General features: G+C 36.9%; 1 protein-coding gene and 1 pseudogene across 3 annotated transcripts; one reads left to right on the top strand and one right to left on the bottom strand.

The window, feature by feature from the left end:
* Nucleotides 1-10,145: 10,145 nt before the first annotated feature.
* Nucleotides 10,146-13,723, bottom strand: LOC133313738 (putative F-box/LRR-repeat protein At4g15060). Of its 3 annotated transcripts, none has more exons than XM_061515142.1 (4): nucleotides 13,626-13,723; nucleotides 12,204-13,149; nucleotides 11,885-12,086; nucleotides 10,146-10,282 (listed from the first exon to the last, which is right to left on the bottom strand). In XM_061515142.1, the coding sequence occupies exons 2-3, from the start codon at nucleotides 13,140-13,142 to the stop codon at nucleotides 11,913-11,915; spliced, it is 1,113 nt and encodes a 370-aa protein (XP_061371126.1). In that variant the 5' UTR covers nucleotides 13,143-13,149; nucleotides 13,626-13,723; the 3' UTR covers nucleotides 10,146-10,282; nucleotides 11,885-11,912. The 3 variants fall into 3 exon arrangements, with proteins under 3 accessions (XP_061371126.1, XP_061371125.1, XP_061371124.1); XM_061515141.1 differs by lacking the exon at nucleotides 10,146-10,282 and adding an exon at nucleotides 10,372-10,592; XM_061515140.1 differs by lacking the exon at nucleotides 10,146-10,282 and having other exon boundaries at nucleotides 10,372-12,086.
* Nucleotides 13,724-16,047: 2,324 nt separating this feature from the next.
* On the top strand, nucleotides 16,048-19,071 carry LOC133313736 (serine carboxypeptidase 1-like; annotated as a pseudogene).
* The last annotated feature ends 446 nt before the right edge of the window (nucleotides 19,072-19,517 follow it).

Genomic DNA, 19,517 nt, shown 5'->3' with positions numbered 1-19,517 from the left:
AACTCACGCTAGTAGCGCGGGAGTTACGTGAGAAATTTTTAAACAAATCCGAGGCTGAATCGGAGCAAGATTGGACCAAGATTTACGATGAAGATTTAATCAAGATTTCTAAGCAAGGCATAAACTCTATAAATAGAGACTCAGACCTCAGAGAAAAATAATCTTTTTCTAGAGAGAATTCTTGGAGGCTCACGCTGGAGATCAGGATTCCGACGGAGTTGAAGATCGAAGAACATTGATCTTTTTTCTTCTTCTTCTTCTTCTTTTCTTTTTCTTTCATGAACAATTTGTATTTTAATTTGTTTAAGCCAGCTATGTCTGGCTAGTTTGTTTTTATAGTTGGGATCACGGACCCAATGTGAATCCTTTATATTTTCTGTATTGATATTTCATAAGTTAATTAGTTAGTTTGTTTTATTCTACCTGGTTTAATTTTTCATATCGTTTTTAGAACTGATCACTCTAAATTATAGGGCTTTGAGGGTTAGAATTCACAATAGACATATTGGGGTTTTAATCTGGACAAGGGTAGAATAGCAATTTGTGTATGATCTAGACATAGGCTTACATAAATTGCAGACTCATAATTCATTTGCTTAATACTTAATTCAAGAGGGATTACTAAGACATTAGAATTCTGATTGGGTTAAAGGGTTGAAATCACTAAGACATTAGGGTTCAGCTATTTTATAGGGAAATAATGAATTGTCTGAACAAACGAATTAGTTAATTATAAAATACAATATAGGAATATAAGGGAGGATCGGAGGTGAAGTGCATCCTGGCTATAGTCTTTTTACAATTTTTCATAACTCTTATTTTCTTGACATTCTTGATCTTTTCTTGCATGCTTTTAAATATTATTGTTTTTAAATTTCTGTTTTTAAAATTCCAACAATCAATTCCTTTCACAAACCAATCCAAATTTTATTTTCCAACTTAAGGGGAATAGTTAAACTAGTACTTGGTGCATTAATTCTCGTGGGAACGATACTCTACTTATCACTTTATTACTTGAAACGAACGGTATACTTGTCGATTTCGCAACTCCAATCCTTACTATTGAGCATGAAGAAATCCTCCACACTACTTCCTTCCAGCCAGGATTCCCAAATCGTTTTAGCTTTACTACAATTCCTAAGAACATGCATACTGGATTCCACATATCCCGTGCAAGAGTGGCACCAAGGGGATCCACCCCACTTAGAGGTAGTCTCCTTGGTTAAGATTTGTCCCTGAAGGACTTGCCAAGTAAAGCTTCTCATTCTATAAGGCTCGCTCCACTTCCACACCTTGCTCCAGACAGGGTCAGGGGTCATCCTATCGAACCCCATGATCCTATTATAAGCACAGCTAACCACGCTTCTCCCTGCCAAAGACTTTCTCCAAACCAGTTGGTCTGGACCGCGGCTAGCAGCCGGAGGTAAAAAGAATCTCACATGCTGCACAACAACATCTGGGAGGATCTGGTTAAGTAAGCCCCAGTTCCAGTCACCTGTCCCCACCTCGACCATGTCCACATTCTTTAACTCCAACACCTCTGTCTCCAAAGCAATACAAGCAAACTCCCTCAGAGGTCTTTCCAGGTTGGTCCAGTTATCGAGCCAAAAGTGAATATCCTGACCATCTCCTGTGTCCCACTGCAGATTCTTGATAAAGTCTTCCTAAATTGATCTGAGGCCTTTCCACAAGCTAGAGTCAGAAGCAGAAACCAAAACATTCCTTCTTAGATCATAGTTACGCCCATACTTGCCCCTCAGGACTTGAGCCCATAAATCTTCTTCGTGATTCAGCAACTTCCACGCAATTTTCTGAAGAAAAGCCTTATTATGAGCTTGAAGATTAGTAATTCCCAGCCCCCCACAATTCTTAGGAGTGCACAAGATGTCCCACGCCACCAAATGAGGTCTCCTCTTCTGCCTTGAATCCCCCCATATAAAAGCTCTCTACAACTTTTCTATCTCTTTACAGGTCGAAATTGGAATGAATCCATATTGCATATGATACGAGGGAATAGTGATCAAGACCGACTTTGCTAAAGTAGTCCTTCCTGCAAATGACAACATATTGCTCTTCCAACCTGCCAGGCGGTCCCTGACCCTACGAATAACACCATCAAAGTTCTTCCTTTTTCCACGGCCGTGAGATAAATTCGCCCCAAGATATTTACCAAGGGACTCCTCCTTCTTAAACCCGCTGACTCTGACAATAGCATCCTTGATCTCTTGGTGAGTATTCTTACAAAAGTAAATGACAGTTTTTCTATACTCACAGCTTGCCCAGAGATGTCACAAAAGGTGTTGAGACAGTCCACCATCACCTCTAACTGGTCCAGAGAGCCTTCTCCAAATAAGACCAGATCATCAGCAAACATTAGATGGGAAACGAAAAGCCCCGAACGACCAGCTCTCATGGTTCTCCATCTCTTCTTCCTTATTTCATCAGCAATAAGGTGGGAGAGTTTTTCCATACAAAGAACAAACAAATAGGGAGAGATAGGATCCCCTTGTCTGATACCCCTAGAAGTAGAGAATCTGTCTAGCTTAGCACCATTCCACAGGATCTGAAAACTTGGAGACGAGATGAACTCTCGGATCACAGCCACCATATTTCTGGGAATACTAGCTTCCCCCAATACGTTTTCCACAAAGTTCCAGCTCAACTGGTCATAAGCCTTAATGAGATCAATTTTGATGGACATATAGGCTTTCTTACCTTGCATCCTATGCATCGCATGAGTCATCTCTTGAGCAATAATGACATTATCATGTATGTTTCTGCCTGGAACAAAACTAGTTTGGAAAGGGGACACTAACTTGTTCATAATAGGTTTCAGCCTATTCACAATAATCTTCGAACTGCCTTATAGAGCACATTACAAAGGGAGATTGGTCTGAACTGACCTATATTCTCAGGGTGGTCAACCTTTGGGATAAGGACAATGAGTGTCTCGTTAATATCCTTAACAGCAGCTGGGTTTACAAATATTCTCCCAATATCCTCAAAGATCCTGTCAGCCATAAACCCCCAATTCTTCTGGTAAAACGCAGCTGGGAAACCATCCGGCCCTGGTGCTTTATGGGCCCCATCTGGAAGAACGCGGCCCGCACTTCATCTCTTCCTAGAGGTCTTTCTAATCTCCTAATACCCACCAAGTCTAAAATCAGCCAGCTAACTAGGGTACTAAACCAAGGCCGATTAGGATTAGACTCCGAGAACAGGTTCAAATAGAATTTGGACACTAATTCTTTCAAGCCAGCCTCACTCCTAACCCAGGCTCCCATATTGTTCCTCAAAGCTTCTATGTTGTTTCGTCTTCTTCTTGAGACTGCAATAGTGTGATAGTACCTGGTATTCCTATCACCATCCCTGATCTAAACCGCTCTCGATTTCTGATACCAGAGCTTTTCCTCTGCTTCAAGCGTCTCCTCAAGATCCTTTTTCATATTAGTCTCCAGCCCTTCCAAGAATAGATTAGGACCTAAACTCAGTTTGTTTTGAATTCCTTCCAGTCTGCACAAGATGGTATCCTTCTTTCTGAACACATTCCCAAACACAGTTGTGTTCCATTCACGAAGGACAGGGACTAGGCCCTCCAGATTTCCCCGAGTATCCCTCCCATTGTTCCAGGAATCCTCAAGCACCTAAGAGAAATTTGGGTGGTCTAGCCAGGAAGGAAATAAACGAAAGGGTTTGTCTTCCCATAAATCAGATTTGGTAAATAAACAGATGAGAAAGGGGTTGTGATCTGAATAGATTCTGAGCAGAGTTCTAACCTTTGCTTCATCAAACTTCGCTCTCCACTGCGCATTTGCTAAGGCTCTATCCAATATTTTGTAAATCCGATCCAGATGTGCAAATTTAGGCCCTTTCCAGGTAAAAATGGAGCCAGAAAACCCAAGATCAAGAAGCTTACAGTCATCCAACAAGTCCCCAAACGCTTGGCATCTATTAACATCTATCGGGGCACCCCCTAATTTCTCCCTAGATGAGAGCACTTCGTTAAAGTCACCCGCCAACAGCCAAGGCTCCTCTACATGACTCTCAAACTGCCTAAGCTCCTCCCACAAGACTCTCTGTTGTTCGAAGTTAGGACAAGCATAAATTGCCGAGAAGATAAACTGAGACTTCCTCTGCCCCTTGATTCTCATATGAATACATTGATGACTCTTCTCCAGAAGCTCCACCGAGAAATTCGAATGATTCCACAGAAGCCAGATGCCACCAGAGAAGTCCCTAGCTTCCTCCAAGCAAAAATTAGATAAAACCCCAACTTCGGATAATGTTCGCCGCCTTAGGGCCACTAACCCGAGGTTCTAACAACACAACTAAATCCACTCGATGCTCCTTAATCATAGTAAACAGCATACTCTTCAGGCGCTTCTTGGCAGCCCCTCTGCAGTTCCAAACTAGGAAGTTCATTAAATACCTTTTTCAATATGGCATGTTTGAAAAGGATCTCTTTCCCACTCGGAGAACAATCCATTTCTGCCGGATCTTCCACATTAAGGTCGCTGTTTTCGTTAGCTCCCCCTTTCTTTCTACCCTTTTTGGACTGAGCGGCTCCTTTGGTGCCTTGAACCCCTTTCGCATGCGAAGACGTCTGCTTTGAGGCAAGCTTCCCTTTCCTTGCTGCCAGCATGGATGAAAATGCCTTCTCCAAGGCATGGTCTTTCTGCTTCTCAGACATGCTACGCATTATCTGCTCCACTTCCTCTTCTCTATGCTTATCCCCCTCTTCTTCTGTTTCTTTATCCGGAATCTTCGCTTCTTCAACAGTAGCCTTAATACCCATATTAGCCTCCGTTAATTTAGCCTGAATTAAATGTGCCACACTATGCTTCCCACCAGAAGTTTCCATCCCCACCTTATTGCTCTCAGACCCCGCGTGGGTTGGGCCCCCCTATTTCCTTATATTGGGCCTCTAGAGTGGGCTTAGAAAATATGGGTGCAATGGGTCCCTTTTTAGGGAGATCCTTAGTGGGTATCTCTTTTCCACTGCCTCTGCTCTGAACCTTCTGACTCAAATCTGCTGCCACTTTTTGCACAAGCGACTGATTGACAGGTTGCTTGGACGGAGTGACAATCTCCTTATCAACCCGGCTATTGACAACCTTCGCCGGACTAACTCCCTCCCTAGCAGCATTTCCGGTCTTGCTCACCGCCACCTTCGCGGCCTGATTGCCCTCCTTTGGCTTTCTCCCCTTCGATTTCCTTTGCACCACCATCCACGCACCAAAAGCTTCTAGTTTCTCTTGCTCATGGTTCCCTGGACCCTCGCACATTTCGGGGGTAGTACCAGCGCTACCCGAATTGTATGAAGCTGCCACTGGCTCCTCCACACCTCCATTACACACCTCCTGTCTATGCCCATCTTCCCACATCCAAAACAAATCAAGTGCAAGCCTTCATAGGCCACCGGGAGTGTTTTCCCACAAACATGAAATTTCGGTATAAAACTCTTCCTCAGATCAACTTCCACACATATGCGAGCGTATTTCGCCTTCTCCGTGTATTCTCCTACACCACCATCAGATTTTCTCAATGAATTCCTATCTATCTTCATTGTCTTCCCAAATAAATTACCAATCCTCCACAAATGTTGTGTGGTGTAGAACTCCATCGGCAGGCGTGGGATTCTAATCCAAACAGCTGACCTTTTAATCTGTTCATCAAACGGGTCAAACATTGGTCTCCATCTCTGAACTATCACGTAGTGTTCAACCACAATCCAAGGTCCTTCATGAAGAACATGGTGATAGTCCCTTTCGTTATGTAAATTAAACAGAATGTGCGCGTTATCCATATCTATAACTTCGAACTTACCCTCTAACTTCCAGAGATTCAGCAATCTTGTTACCAGGAAGCGATTGTTAACCTTTTCCCCAAGAGTTTGACTATGAGTGCACTCCTCCATTTCTTGCAGTCCTCCTTGAGTTGTTGGGGGCAAAAATGGTAGACCGGACATAAAGGGTCCTCTTGGACGTCTGCTTCCCCATCTTCCTTGCTGCCCTCCGCTTCCTCCTCTCACCTTTGGATGGACATCCAGTCCTCTTCATAATTATCTCCATCGTCCCTCTCCCAATTCAGCTGGAGTACCATATCTTTATAGGAGACTAGCTTGCTGTTACCCCTGGCTGGGTTTTCTTTCTCCTTTGCTCCAGAAGGACTCCCTTTTTGCCTTCCATACCCATCTCCTGTCGGGCCACTCTCCTTCATTTCGTCATCCATACTGGAATCCTCAATCCCATTTTCTTTTGGTTTCTTCACACTACGCTGAATCTGGTCTTCCATTTCTCTTTCGAGCTCTCGCCGTCCGTTCATCTGTGCTTTTGACACTGCAGTTCACTTTAAGTTAGTGAGTTTGCTAATTCAACCTCTGGTTGCAGGCTTGCTGAACCTAAAATGTTTTTTTGGTCTTCGATAAAAGATCTTTTACAAGTAACTGAAGCAAGTGTTAAAAATAGGGGGAAATGTGTGAATTTTTAAAGGGAAAAATTATTCTCATGCTACATGAGATAAGTCTCCCTCCTACACACCTTTCGATAATTGTGTCATCTTTTTCTTTTCTTTTCTTTTCTTTTTATTTTTCAGGTGGTGAAACCCATAATTTTATCTCTATGACATGAAATAACTTATTTACTTTAACATGAGATTAATAAAACCCATTTTTAAAAGGTACAAATTTGGATTCTATTAAGAAAGAAATAGATACAAAAAAGTGAAATTTACATTTTTTTCTTTATTTTTTTTTAGTGATCCTATATCTCTTTGTATCTCTCTCTTAAAAGGATTCAAGTTTGTGTCTTTAAAAAAAGACACATTTTTTTCTAAAAGAAAAAAGTGTGTGTCATTTTAAAGGATGTAAAGTTGTGTCATTTTAGCAGAGAGAAAGAGATAGATGAAGAAGGAGAGAGAGAGTTGACAAAACAATTAAAGGTGTGGATCCCACCTCTTTGTGAGGGTGAAATGATATAAGGTGTGTCATTTAAGAGAATAAACACGTTTTCCTTCCTAAAAATAGTATTTTTGATTTTTTTTTTTGTTGGTACGAGTGTTTTTCATTTATCATCGTGCAAATAAAACAAAAGAGTGAAAACTTATAGGGAGTAGTAAAAATGTTTCTTCAAGGTGACATCTCAACTCCTGCCAAGTAACATGTATACTTTGAACACCATTTTAGAGATTTTAATAATAGTGTTCTTAATTTTCCACTTTTTTTTCGAAGGGCTACGATAAAAATTGAAACCACTATCACACCGGAAAAAAAGTTCCTCGTGTAAATATATGGAGAGACTAGGAAGGAACTTCGACAAAATATATATATATATATATATATATATATATATATATATATATAAAAGATAGCCATGATTTATTAGCGAAGCAAAATTAAAAAATAAAAAATTTTAGAGCCCGTTTTTATTAACTTTTCAAACAAAAAATTCATGTCTTGTTTACTTTAAAAGTATTTTACATAAAAATTATAGTTATTTAGATTTTAAAAAAATATTTGACTTGTAACTACTGTTTTTTTTAAAAGTTAAAATTTTTAGCTTCCAAAAAAAAAAAAAAATTGACTTTTTTTTATGACTTATATTTTTTTTAAAAAGACATCCAAACAAATTTTTTTTTTTGAGAATTACTTTTTTTTTTCTTAAAAAAAAAACTCTAAGAAAAATAAATAAATCGAAACGTGTTATAAATATGCTAAGCACCATAGAAGAAAAAGAAGCCTAAATGTGCTAACTATTTACGACTTACGACACCGTACCAAAATAAAGCGCTCCCCTCGTTAAATTTCCATCCTTTTTTTTATTTTTTTGGTTCCAATTGAAGCCAGAAAACCTGGGAGTTTTTTCTTCTCAACAACGCGATTGATTCTTTCTTCCATCCTTTTGATTAGAGCGGTCAAAATCCGCAGGCCTTTCAAGCCCCATCTTCAGCCCTGTTTTTGGTTGGGTTATTTTTCACCCTAGCCCCCATAACCCTCTCCTTTCTATCGGGTTAAGATTGGGTTAACCGCAGTTCAACTCTAATTTTTTTTAATATAATCCCTAATTTCTCTTTCTTCTCTTCGTTCGATAGCTCTTCCGATTTCTTCTTTCTTCTAGTTGTTCTTCTGCTTCTTCACGGAGGTATGGTTTCGGTCCTCGTTCGGGTTTATACTTGTCCCCACAAATAGCCCTGTTAAATTTAACCCTCTTTGCTAAAGGGCCATTTTTGTCCTAATCCATTAAAGCCCTCTCATTTTGAGGGCTACGTTGGGGCTGGCCCAAGGGCCACATGCATTTCATTTTTTTCACTTTGAGAAAAAAAAGAAAAGAAACAATCTTCATTATTCGTTCTCACGCAGAGTCACAAATTCTTTCTGCCTTTTGGATTTGGAAAGGAACCCTAAATCTCTAATACCCGAATCCTTCAAAAAACCCTAATAAATAAATTGAAAGGAACCCTAAAATCAAAACCACTAATTCACAGTAGGGAATTGCATGAATCTTCATCAAGATCGATATAATCACACAAAACATAGACTCTCGTAGATAATCCATCATAGAAGAGGGGGAATCCTAAAATGGGTATTCTAAGATTTTGGGGTGCAAAGAAGAAGCAAACCTAAGTTGTGAAAACGCAGAAAAATCCTTTCAGAATTCGAACTCTGTAATTAGGTATTGCTACTCTCCTTCTGCCTTTTGGATTTTGATTTTCGATTAAGTCTTTTGGTGCCTTTAACAATTATTGTTCACTTCTCACGCCACTCAAGCATGGCTATTTTAACTGTATCTGTTTTCTTTTTTAATATATGGATCCTCAAACAGCGTTAGAGCTTGTCAAGCACGGTGTCATTCTTCTCTTCCTCGATGTTCCTCAGTACACCCTAGTCGCCATCGATACTCAGGTTAACAATTTTCCTTTTTCTTTTTTTTTTTGAAAAAAAATGGAAAAATATCGACTTAAAATTTCGAACTTTATAGAATAATAAAAATCCTGTCATGTGATTAATTGTAGATTAACAAAAGGACATAATGCAATTGATTGGAAAGTTTTAAGTTTTAAATGTAGAGGTTATGTCCATGCCCTTTTATTATTCTTGTGGATTATCAAGTTATTGTTGTTGTTTTTTTTAAAGTAAAGACTATTTTTGATCCCTAACAAAAAACACAATCCCCACTTTAGTCCTTTACAAAAATAAATTAGTCAGTTAGTCCCCTAACAAATTCAAGGTGGACCCATTTTAGTTCTTTTGAGGGACTAATATGGGTCTTTTTTGAATTTGTGAGGGACCACGATTTCAATTAAATGGTTCCACTTTGAATTTGTTAGGGACTAACTGACTAATTTATTTTTGTAAGAGACTAAAGTGGAGACTGTGTTTTTTGTTAGGGACTAAAAAGGGTATTTACTTTTTTTTAATTTTTACTATCTTGGTATCTGAAAATTGAGTGAAACTCTGAATTTCATTTGAGAAACTATTGGGTAAAATTATATTAATAATTTTTATATTTATTTAACAATAGTAAAAACAAAATAAACTGCTGTATTTTTGTTCAATGTAAGCAAAATATCCTCTTGCATTGGAGTTGCTATTTGAGAGAGAGATTTTAAAGTACAAATTTGGATAACATGTAGATTAAACGTGGTTTGGAAAGCATTGAAACTCAGGGAACGAGGTAATATTATATTTATATGCTACCCATAATGTGTGTAACTGTGTATAATTTGATGGCTTGTTGTTCTGACCTGTTAGATATCATTTATTATTTTTCCTCATCAACATATCATTTAAGATTAGTTTCTTCTGCATTACTATAAAATCTGTTTTCATTAGTGTTCTAATAATCTATGAGAATATGCTGTCACTTTTTTTTTTATGAGAAAATGTTGCTCCTTAATCTATTTTTAATGCAGGTAAGGACTTTTGAGATACATTGCTATATCAAATATGAATTTTTTTTTAAACAAAAAAATATATATTAAATTTTTGGAAGGCCCATAGGCTAGCCCTAACCCTTAGGGCTTTTGGTCCACGTGGGCCTATATCATTGTGGGCTTTTATGGCCCTGCAGATTTTTTAGCCCTAACTCAAGCGGACTAGAGCTAAATAGGCCGGGCTAGCCCATTTTGACAGCTCTACATACAAGCTACCCATGTCTTGATTCATTTACTTTTCAATAAGCTAAGCACACTAGCGTTACGTGCAAGGCAACTGCGTTGTTCGTTAAATCCACATGAAAGATGAGCAATAACCTTCACTAGCTCAAAGTAACATGAACTGCAACAACTAAAGATCAAGCAATTGAAAAATTAAGGAGTTAATACAAAGAATTTACAAACTCAAAACATTCAAAATAAACACATACATTTCGCATATTATAGTTATTCCAAATATGTCAAATATATTGCAATCAGCAACGAAATGCAATCAAGGAGGAAGATAAAACTTACAAAATGAGATTCAGTTAACCTTTTCTATGAATTAAGCCGCACCCAAACAAACAATTAACTGTTTGGAGGAGTCGAATTTCTAACCTTGGAAAAGGAAAAAGAAAAACACGGCGTAGCATCCACTTTTAAAATTCTTTACAAATTCCCTGCTGAAGTATGCAAGCAGAGTATGTAACCCTGATAATAGATATCTACACTACATTGCATAAGCAATACGATAATATATACAGCCTCTGTCACAAACAACATGACAAGACATTTACGAAGAGAAGCTACTACTGACAAACATATTGATTAAAACAAAAAGCTAAAAGAGTAATGATAAGACAAAAATAGAGTTCATAACTTGATTCTTTTAGACAAAATAATGAGATATTCCTATCCAACAAGGCCCAAAAGAGAGCAGGAATACTCATACAACCAAGAAGCAGAAAGCATAGCCAAGATTGTAAGATTGTTTTCTGTTACACATTTGAAATTTGATGGTTTGTTAAAGTAAACAAATAATACAATGTAAACCTTTCCAATACCATAAAGGGGTTTTAAAAGAACAAATTAAAACTTCAGTTAAAATCAACTTAAAAATAAAGGCTACAAATTTCTTCAATGACCCTACAAATTTAATATAAAACTCACCCACTTGCCACTGGTCAGGGCCTAATTCAATCTATTGTATTACCAATAACAGCAAACAACAACCAAGCCTACCCCACTAGATGTGCTTCAACTTTACTACCAGATTCTTAATAAATCAAAATGAACATTTCATGAAAGTATAAGAATTTTAATATCCATCACAACTCTAATACCCCAACAATTTCCTTAAGTTCTTTTCAATTTTGAAATTATAAAAAATGCTTTTCAAAATATAAAGATCTGACATGAAACTAAAGAAAGGATATTTTAGATGTGAAATCAAACATAATAATGGCTAAATATCATTCTATAAGGATTTGTTGACTTTCATGAATTAAAATTTAACAATGATGATAAAATATATAACACTAGCACACTCTAATATTCCAACAATTTCCTTAAGATCTTTTCAATTTTGAAATTACTGAAAATGCGTTTAAAAAATATAGATTATAGTAAAAATTATATAAAGTTTTCAAAGACAATTCAAACTGAATACAACTTAAAAACATTTGTCATTTAGTTGTAAACTAAAAAAGCACACAAAATGAAAATTGGTTTACTGATGCAGCATCAATTCAGTCGTCAGCAAGATTTTAGTCACCATCATTCTACATCACCAAAAGAGTAAAAAATTTGTATGTTTTTAAAACATTTTTCTCGACAGTTAATAGTTTCTTGCTTTTAAAATTTTTCTTCTGTAAAATACCAAACAAAAAAAATGTAACAAGTAGTATAAACAAGGTACTCACGATATAGGTAGAGAGGGAGCAAAATCTGAATAATTTGTAAAAATCTCTACCTTAAAGAGTTAAGAATGGATATCACTCTCAGCAATTTATAATATCAACTCTGGCCAGTGGAGAGTTCTGAAGTAAGTACGTCACTGCCCTGCTGACTTGCTGATAACATAGACATGCAGATGAATACATTTTCACTTTCAATGACTCCAATCTAACAAAGCAAGGGGGTTGAGTTCTCATTGAAACAGGATTTGAGAGAACCTACATAGTTAGAAATGTGAGATTGAATAATAGCACAAATTGCGACATAAGACTGCATACATCTTATAAGCCATACAGAAAGGAAAGGAAAGGAAATTTTTTACTAAAGTAACTTACAATTTGTATTATATAAAGGATACTTGAAGAGAGTGTCATTATTTTTACATTTGCGAGCACTTGTAGCCAGCTTATTATGACTGAATCTTTCTTCCGAGGAAAAACGGCATCGATATTTATTTCTTTGATTAAAGAAAGATTGCATGCGTAGAATATTTGGTGAATAGGAGCATGCAGGATAGCAAGAGAACTGAGATTTGGAACAGAAAGCACCAATTTATGAGCTGGTCCACTAAGCTCATTGCATATGGTCAAACTCGAAAGCTTAGAATTAGATATGGAGAAGACTTTTATATCACGATGCAAAGTACAATCTTTAATTACCAAAGTATTCAGCATCAGACAGGTTGAAAAAGGATCAGCACAGTTATTGTCGCTTGCAGTAAAACCAACATTCTCAAGATACAAGCTTTTTAATGAAGGAAACGGCAGAGAATTTGGAAGCCTATGTGTGTAAAGGTCACACCTCAAGGCAATCTTCAGAAATGTCAAAGACGGACAAGAAACAATGATAGGCACTAAAATGTCACTTACATCAACTTTGTCCCATACATCAAGTGTCAACTGCTGGACATTGTTCAACACAGCATATGTAATGACCTTATTCAAGATTGTAGGAAAAGAGTAACCATGACGCATGAAATCAAGACTATGTAGGGAAATGGAGCCATCTCGACTAGACAGAACCAGAGACACAAATTTTCTAAAAATGTCAAGTGTCCTAAAGTCCGAGGAATGGATTTTAAGATTAGTGAGACGCTTCCAAAGGTGCTTCCACCGTTTAGACAAGACACAAGTTTGAACAGCTTGTTTTGAGTTAATGAAATTCAATATATGGAGCAGAACACAGTCAGGCAAGTCACTGAGCCTGTCCCTCTCCTCTTCTCTATCTCTTTCACTTGCCCTTTGTCTCTTCATCGAATTCCCCTCGGTTTCCATACCTGACCTGGAAAAAGTTACGCAAATACTTCGTAAATACTTTTATATCCATTGGTTTATCTATTACTAACAATTATTCAACTAATCCGATTCGAGCACACGCTATACCCATCATAGAGGGCCACTAACTAATTCAATTCGAGCATTGTCGTACTTATTATAGAACACGGGCTCTCAAAGACCATTTTCTCCATTCACATGCTTGAACCGGAGAGATCTGGTTAAGAGACAAGCTCCTTAACACTTCACGATTGTTACAACCACAAATTTTATTGGTTGTACTCTTAGCATCTAACGGAAAACCCTTTTCGAAGTGATAATCCAAAAAATAAAAAATAAAAAATAAAAAACCCTCCATATCCCATTTCCAACGCAAAATATTACAATGTGGGGTTTGAATTTGTGGTCAAATTGGTAAGTTTTAAACTTGAAAATCATTGATGAAGTTCGGTAAAAGAGAAAGGGAGATTATGGTACAAATACCTTGCGGCTTGGGGAATCAGTTGATTCTCAAATCCAAGCACCCAGTGTGGCAGCGACGAAGTTGAGTACCCGAGTTTCTTGCTCGAATGTTATTTTTGAGTTTCAATCACTGGGAAAATAAAGTATTTCACGCTATATATATTTTTTGGTGTTTATAAATTTTTTTTATATATTCCACTTGAGAGTTTCACCGTTAGTTTATTCAGGATGAATTTAGAATTAAGAATCTAAATTTTTCTTAAAAATGATATTACATGCTCTCACCCACGTGTTCAGTCCTTGATACAACTCTGCTACCATTATTTGACGGTGTTTGCAATTTTAAATAATATAAAATTATATACTTTCAAATGAAAAAAAAATAAACAATCAAAATTACAAGGAAAAATATAGGTGATTTTTTTTAATTTAAATTTTTAATAAAAATACTAATTTTAAGATCTCCTTCGAAGGATAAATATTGATGTGGCATGCTATAGAAGCAAATTTGGTGTGGGAGTTGGGCAATGGCAAGGATGTTTGTTTCTTGAAGGACAGGTGCCTTCCAGTATCGAACACATTGGAGGATTTAGCTAATGGAGTGGATCCTGAAGCTATTGAGAATCTTAAGGTTGCAGCTGTGGTAACACCTTCTGGTGCTTGGGATTTTGAAACGTTGAACTCATGGCCCCAAAAGGTGAAAATTTTTGGTTGGAAAGTGATTCACCAGTGTTTACTGACGAAGAGCTTGATTGCTACATGGAATAATGGTGAGAACACATGTCCTTGTTGTAGGGGAGAGCCTATAACAATAGCCCATCCATTGAGGGACTGCAGCACTGCAAAATTGGTATGGGATAATATCGTCCTCTCCCGTATCAGTGCAGGTTTTTATAACCAAGACTTTGCTAATTGGATCACAACAAATATTGGTGACACATCAGTTGGTGAGAGCCATGCGATTTGGTTAACCATATTTCTTGCAACTTGTTGGAAAATATGGCACCTAGAAATATGGTTAATCAAGGAGAAGAGGCTCCCCTCTTGGAACCAAACTTGAGTTAATTAGGAAGCTGGTGCGGGACGTTGAGGATGCTACATATGGCTTAAGTACTTAATAATGCATATTTTGTTATACTTATTTATTACTCTTGATCAGTATTTTTAGAATTTATTTGAGTTGAATAAAGTTCTTTTGGGTGAAATTAGAATTCTAGATTTTAATTGAGTTTAATTGATTTTCGTCAGAATTTTCTAAATTTACACTACTTTCGTATTTTGACCATATCTCACTCTACATATGTCCGATTTTCTTGTTGCGTTTTGCAGCTAACAGAAAGGGTTATAATCACTATTTCAGCTACTGAAGCCCAATTCGGACGGAAAGATGGTCCAAACCTGTGCTCAAGATGGAAGTGTTTTGCTGAAAATTTATTTTGACGTTTGGACTTATAAAATAAATTAGAACTCAATATGTTTAAGGCCCAAAGCCATTGTTTTAGTCCTGATTTTGTTTATTTTATTATTATGGGCCGAAATTAGTTGAACCCTAACCCGGTTGGTGGGTTAAAAGGGTTCGTTTAGGAAACATGTCGGTGTTCTTCGTTTTGGAGTTTGTACGTTTGACGACTTTTCTCTAAAGGATCAATCTACATTTTTCTATTCTTCATCTCTTCTTCTTCTTCTTTTTAATTTTTAATTGTGTTTACCTTAGACATGCGAGGTTAAGAACCTTTAATCAACCTAAGGGTAATGAATTCCATGGAAGAGTCTAGAGGATCTGAACCTTTCCTTTAAATCAGATTTGTTTCTCTTCCAAACTCATATTGATATCGTGCGATTGTGGATATTCAATCTGAGATTCGCGATTGCGATTATGGAAAGAGATTAGTCATTAAATTTGATGATTAGATTGATTATCCCTATGACCTTAAGTCAAACGGGCTAATACTCTGCGATTGTATGAGTAGAAGCACCATATTTGATCAAACATTAAGCGATCGCTTAGAGAGGATTCTCAATTGAAAACCAGGATTCTGATTCAATTGAGATCAATCACGATTCTGGTATCTTGTTATCCGAGAAAAGACGTCCTAGGAATCCTGACCTTAGGTTGGTTTTTTTTTTTGTACGAATTTCAATTTCAATTTTTACGTTGTACTTTAATTCTTATTCAAAGCGAACAACCCCCCCCCCCTCCCGGATTATTTTCTGTTTTAATCTGCAATTTTAATCTTTGCGATTTCCTTGAGAGAAAACTCAGGTTGACGTTCTACTACAAATTTTCAGAAACCTAATTTTATTAATTTGTGCGAGTTCGACAGCCCGTGTCAGTAATTCGCGTACAAGAATCAATTATAGCTATTTAAATATAGCATGGCAGTTCCCAGAGGAAGTCTAGGTGAAGATAAACACATATGGAGCAGCTGGTGTCAATATTGGCATGGCTGCTTGTGGAGGGGATGATCAGAAATTCAATGGGCAATTGGTTAAAAGGTTTTGTCGGGGTGCTGTCCAGCTTTTAGAACAGAGTTATGGGGCATACTATATGGTTTGGAGGTAGCGTGGAACGCAGGCTTTAGAAAAGTCATTTTTGAAAGTAATTTTTCACTTACAATTATTTGTCTCACCAAGTGTGGTGAGTAAAGCTGTCAATACGTACCAGAGCCCGCGGGCCAGCCTTTCAACCCCTATTATTAGCCCCCCTCTATTTTTTTGGCCCTAATATGTAGGGTTATTTTTAACCCTAGCCCCAATAATTCTCATTTCTTTTGGGCTAACATAGGGTTAGCTGCGGGCCAGCCCATTTTTTTTTAGCAAAATCCTAAATCCCTAATTTCTGTTTGTTGTCGTGGCTCTTCTCCTTCACGCACTTCATATTTGTTCCCATTTCTTCTACTTCTCCTGGTTCTTCTTCTTCGCAGAGGTATGTTTTCTTCTCCTCGAAAGCTTCATGTTTGTTTTTCTTTATCTTTGTCGCAACCTGTGATGGCTTCAATCTTTTTGAAACAAATGTTGTTGGGTCATCGACTCATTCATCCTTCTTCTTATGCCTATGATTTTTTTTTCTCTCTATGTTCTTCTTTGGGTTTTTGTAGCAATTTTCTAAGGTAAGATTCACACAATTTTAATTTTTTAAACCTATATAAATCTTGTTCTGCTATCTTCTAGAGTTATATTACACGTTTTCATACTCCCCAATTATGATTTTTATTCTATTAACTTTAAAATTCCATTTATTTATTTTTTTAATTAATTTTAATTTTTCAAGAGTATGATGATGAGCTATGTTGATTGTTGGGAACAAGGATGTTATGCTTCCCGGCGTGGTCGATGCAATTTTGGGAGATTTAGGTGTTCAATCAGATTCAGATCCTAAGTGGAAGGGTTGTGCCTCTTCGGTGTTCATCCAAGAATCTGTGAGTAATACCCCACAAACATAGCTTGCTTCCTACTTTATTTTCTACATTGAAAATCTGATACTAGTTTTATGCATTAGTGTCTCCATTTTTTTTTGAAATTATGATTTTAATTCAATCATTCATTCCTTATACGGGAAATAAATTAAAAGGTCATCAATTGTTTACTAGAAAGTTGAACGATATGTCATAGTTGATCCAGTGGCTGGAAGAGCACTTCTCTATTATTTTGTGGAGTCTCCATATAACTCTTCAACTAAACCTTTAGTATTGTGGCTCAATGGAGGTTAAAATAAGTCAAACTTCTTTATGCTCATAACTTATGTTCTTTTGTGTGCTTTTTTTTATGCTTTATGCATATCTTGTCATTTTTTACAGTAATAAACGTAAGATAATATCAATTGATTGATTATTTATTATTTTTTAATTGATGGCTTTTCTTCACTTTTCACAGTGATGAAACATGAAAGTCTAGCTTACCAAAGAAAAAAATATCACTTTATAGTTGCTATGGTTTTCCCTTTGAATAAAAAAGTTGTTATGATTTACCCTTTGAATATAAAAGAACACGGGGAAACCTGAATAGATGATTTCATCATCATCATCATTTGAACTTCACAAATTCACATCTGAATGAAAAATATAGCATGTTAAGGTGCAGAGCATACCGGATTATCGCTTGATTCAATGATTTGATACCATGATGTTTGAAATTCACAGGACCTGGTTGTTCCTCAATGGGGTATGGGACCTTCGAGGAGCTGGGACCCTTCAGAGTCAATTCTGAAGGCAAAACCCTATTTAATAACAAATATGCTTGGAATGAAGGTGAGAATATAGTCATCAACTTATTGTCTTTTAAAATTTCAACCTTGATGATGCTCAGCTTAGACTTGATTACCACATCGTTATATTTTGCAGTTGCAAATGTGCTCTTCTTGGAATCCCCTGTTGGAGTTGGCTTTTCCTACTCAAACACTACTTCTGACTATGACCATACAAGAGATAAGTCTACTGCCAAGGATGCCTATGTCTTCCTCATCAACTAGTTAGATAGGTTTCCAGAATACAAAAGCAGGGATTTGTACATAATCAGAGAGTGCTATGCTGGTCATTATGTGCCTCAGCTTGCATACACCATTTTGCTAAGTAATAAAATGAAATGGGGTATTGACTTTATGGGTCCATTTCCTGTTTCTTATGGTTTTACTTACTTCTTGCTAGCTGTTGACTATGTGTCCAAGTAGGGTGAGGCAAAAGCCACCGGGACTGATGATTCTGCTGTGGTTGTAGATTTTGTCAGGTTTAACATTTTCTGCAGGTTTGACATTCCTAGAGCCATTATCACTGACCAAGGTTCTTATTTTTGCAACCAAAGCATGGCTGCCTTGCTATGAAAATACGAAGTGATTCATAAGGTAGCCACAGTATACCACCCACAGACCAATGGCCAAGCTGAAGTCTCAAATAGAGAAATCAATGTAATTCTTCAGAAGACTGTTAACTCTAACCAGAAAGATTAGAGCAAGCGACTGAATGATGCTTTGTGGGCATACAGGACTACCTACAAGACTCCTATTAAGATGTCCCCTTATCGACTGGTCTTTGGTAAGACATGTCATCTCCCGGTAGACTTGAAGCATCAAGCATATTCGGCTATCAAGCAGTGTAACATGAATTTAATACAGTCACGGGTGGAACAGAAGCTACAATTGCAAGAGCTGGAGGAGCTTAGATTTGATGCTTATGAGAGTTCACGTTTATACAAGGAAAAGGCAAAAGTATTCTATGATAAGCAGATCCTAAGGAAGGAATTTTTTGCAGGCCAAAATGTTCTCTTATTTAACTCTTGTTGCGACTTCGGCAAGTGCACCAATCATAAAAGTAATAAAGTGTACGTGAATACGAGATTGTTCTCATGAGGATTATGATTCAAGCACAAGTTCATTATTCACGCTTTATTTGGACAAACAATTATGAGAAACTTTGAATTAAAACTAATACTGAGCAAATGCATAGAATTGTAGAATTTAAAAGCAAATAAGAAAAAGAAAGTTTATTTTGACAATCAAGAAAAGCATAGTTAGTGTTTTGATTTTCCCCGTTTTTTCTTCGTGTTATGAATTAAATTATTTAGTGATTGTCCTCAATATATTGCCAATTGATTCCTCTAATTTAATTAAGGCTCAATCCCTTGACACCCCAATTCTATATAATCTTGAAAGAAACCTAGTTCACCGGCTATTCTTCAAGAAAACATGAATTAAGATCAAGAATCACATAATTGCATGATTACCCTATGTCTATCCCTAGATCACAAGGATTATGATGAATTTATCAATTCAAGATTTATGCACCAACATCCTTATTGTCATACAATTCCCTTGGATTAATCAATAAAGAGCAAACTCATAGAAAATATTAACAACAGGTAAATCCATTCAATTATAAAAAAAAAAGTATAGAGACAATTTAATTCATAACATAAGAATTC

The sequence above is a fragment of the Gastrolobium bilobum genome, unplaced genomic scaffold (assembly GCF_033153095.1).
Source record: "Gastrolobium bilobum isolate Gb01-03AN ecotype WA unplaced genomic scaffold, APGP_CSIRO_Gbil_v1 utg106387, whole genome shotgun sequence".
In the NCBI taxonomy this organism is placed as follows: domain Eukaryota; kingdom Viridiplantae; phylum Streptophyta; class Magnoliopsida; order Fabales; family Fabaceae; genus Gastrolobium; species Gastrolobium bilobum.
This window is presented reverse-complemented; position numbering and strand designations above follow the sequence as displayed.

Coding starts and splice junctions, on each gene's coding strand:
- LOC133313738 (XM_061515142.1), bottom strand. CDS start 13,142: ATGGAAACCGAGGGGAATTCGATGAAGAGACAAAGGGCAAGTGAAAGA. Junction 12,087..12,203: donor TCCTTTATATAATACAAATT/GTAAGTTACTTT, acceptor CTAACTATGTAG/GTTCTCTCAAATCCTGTTTC.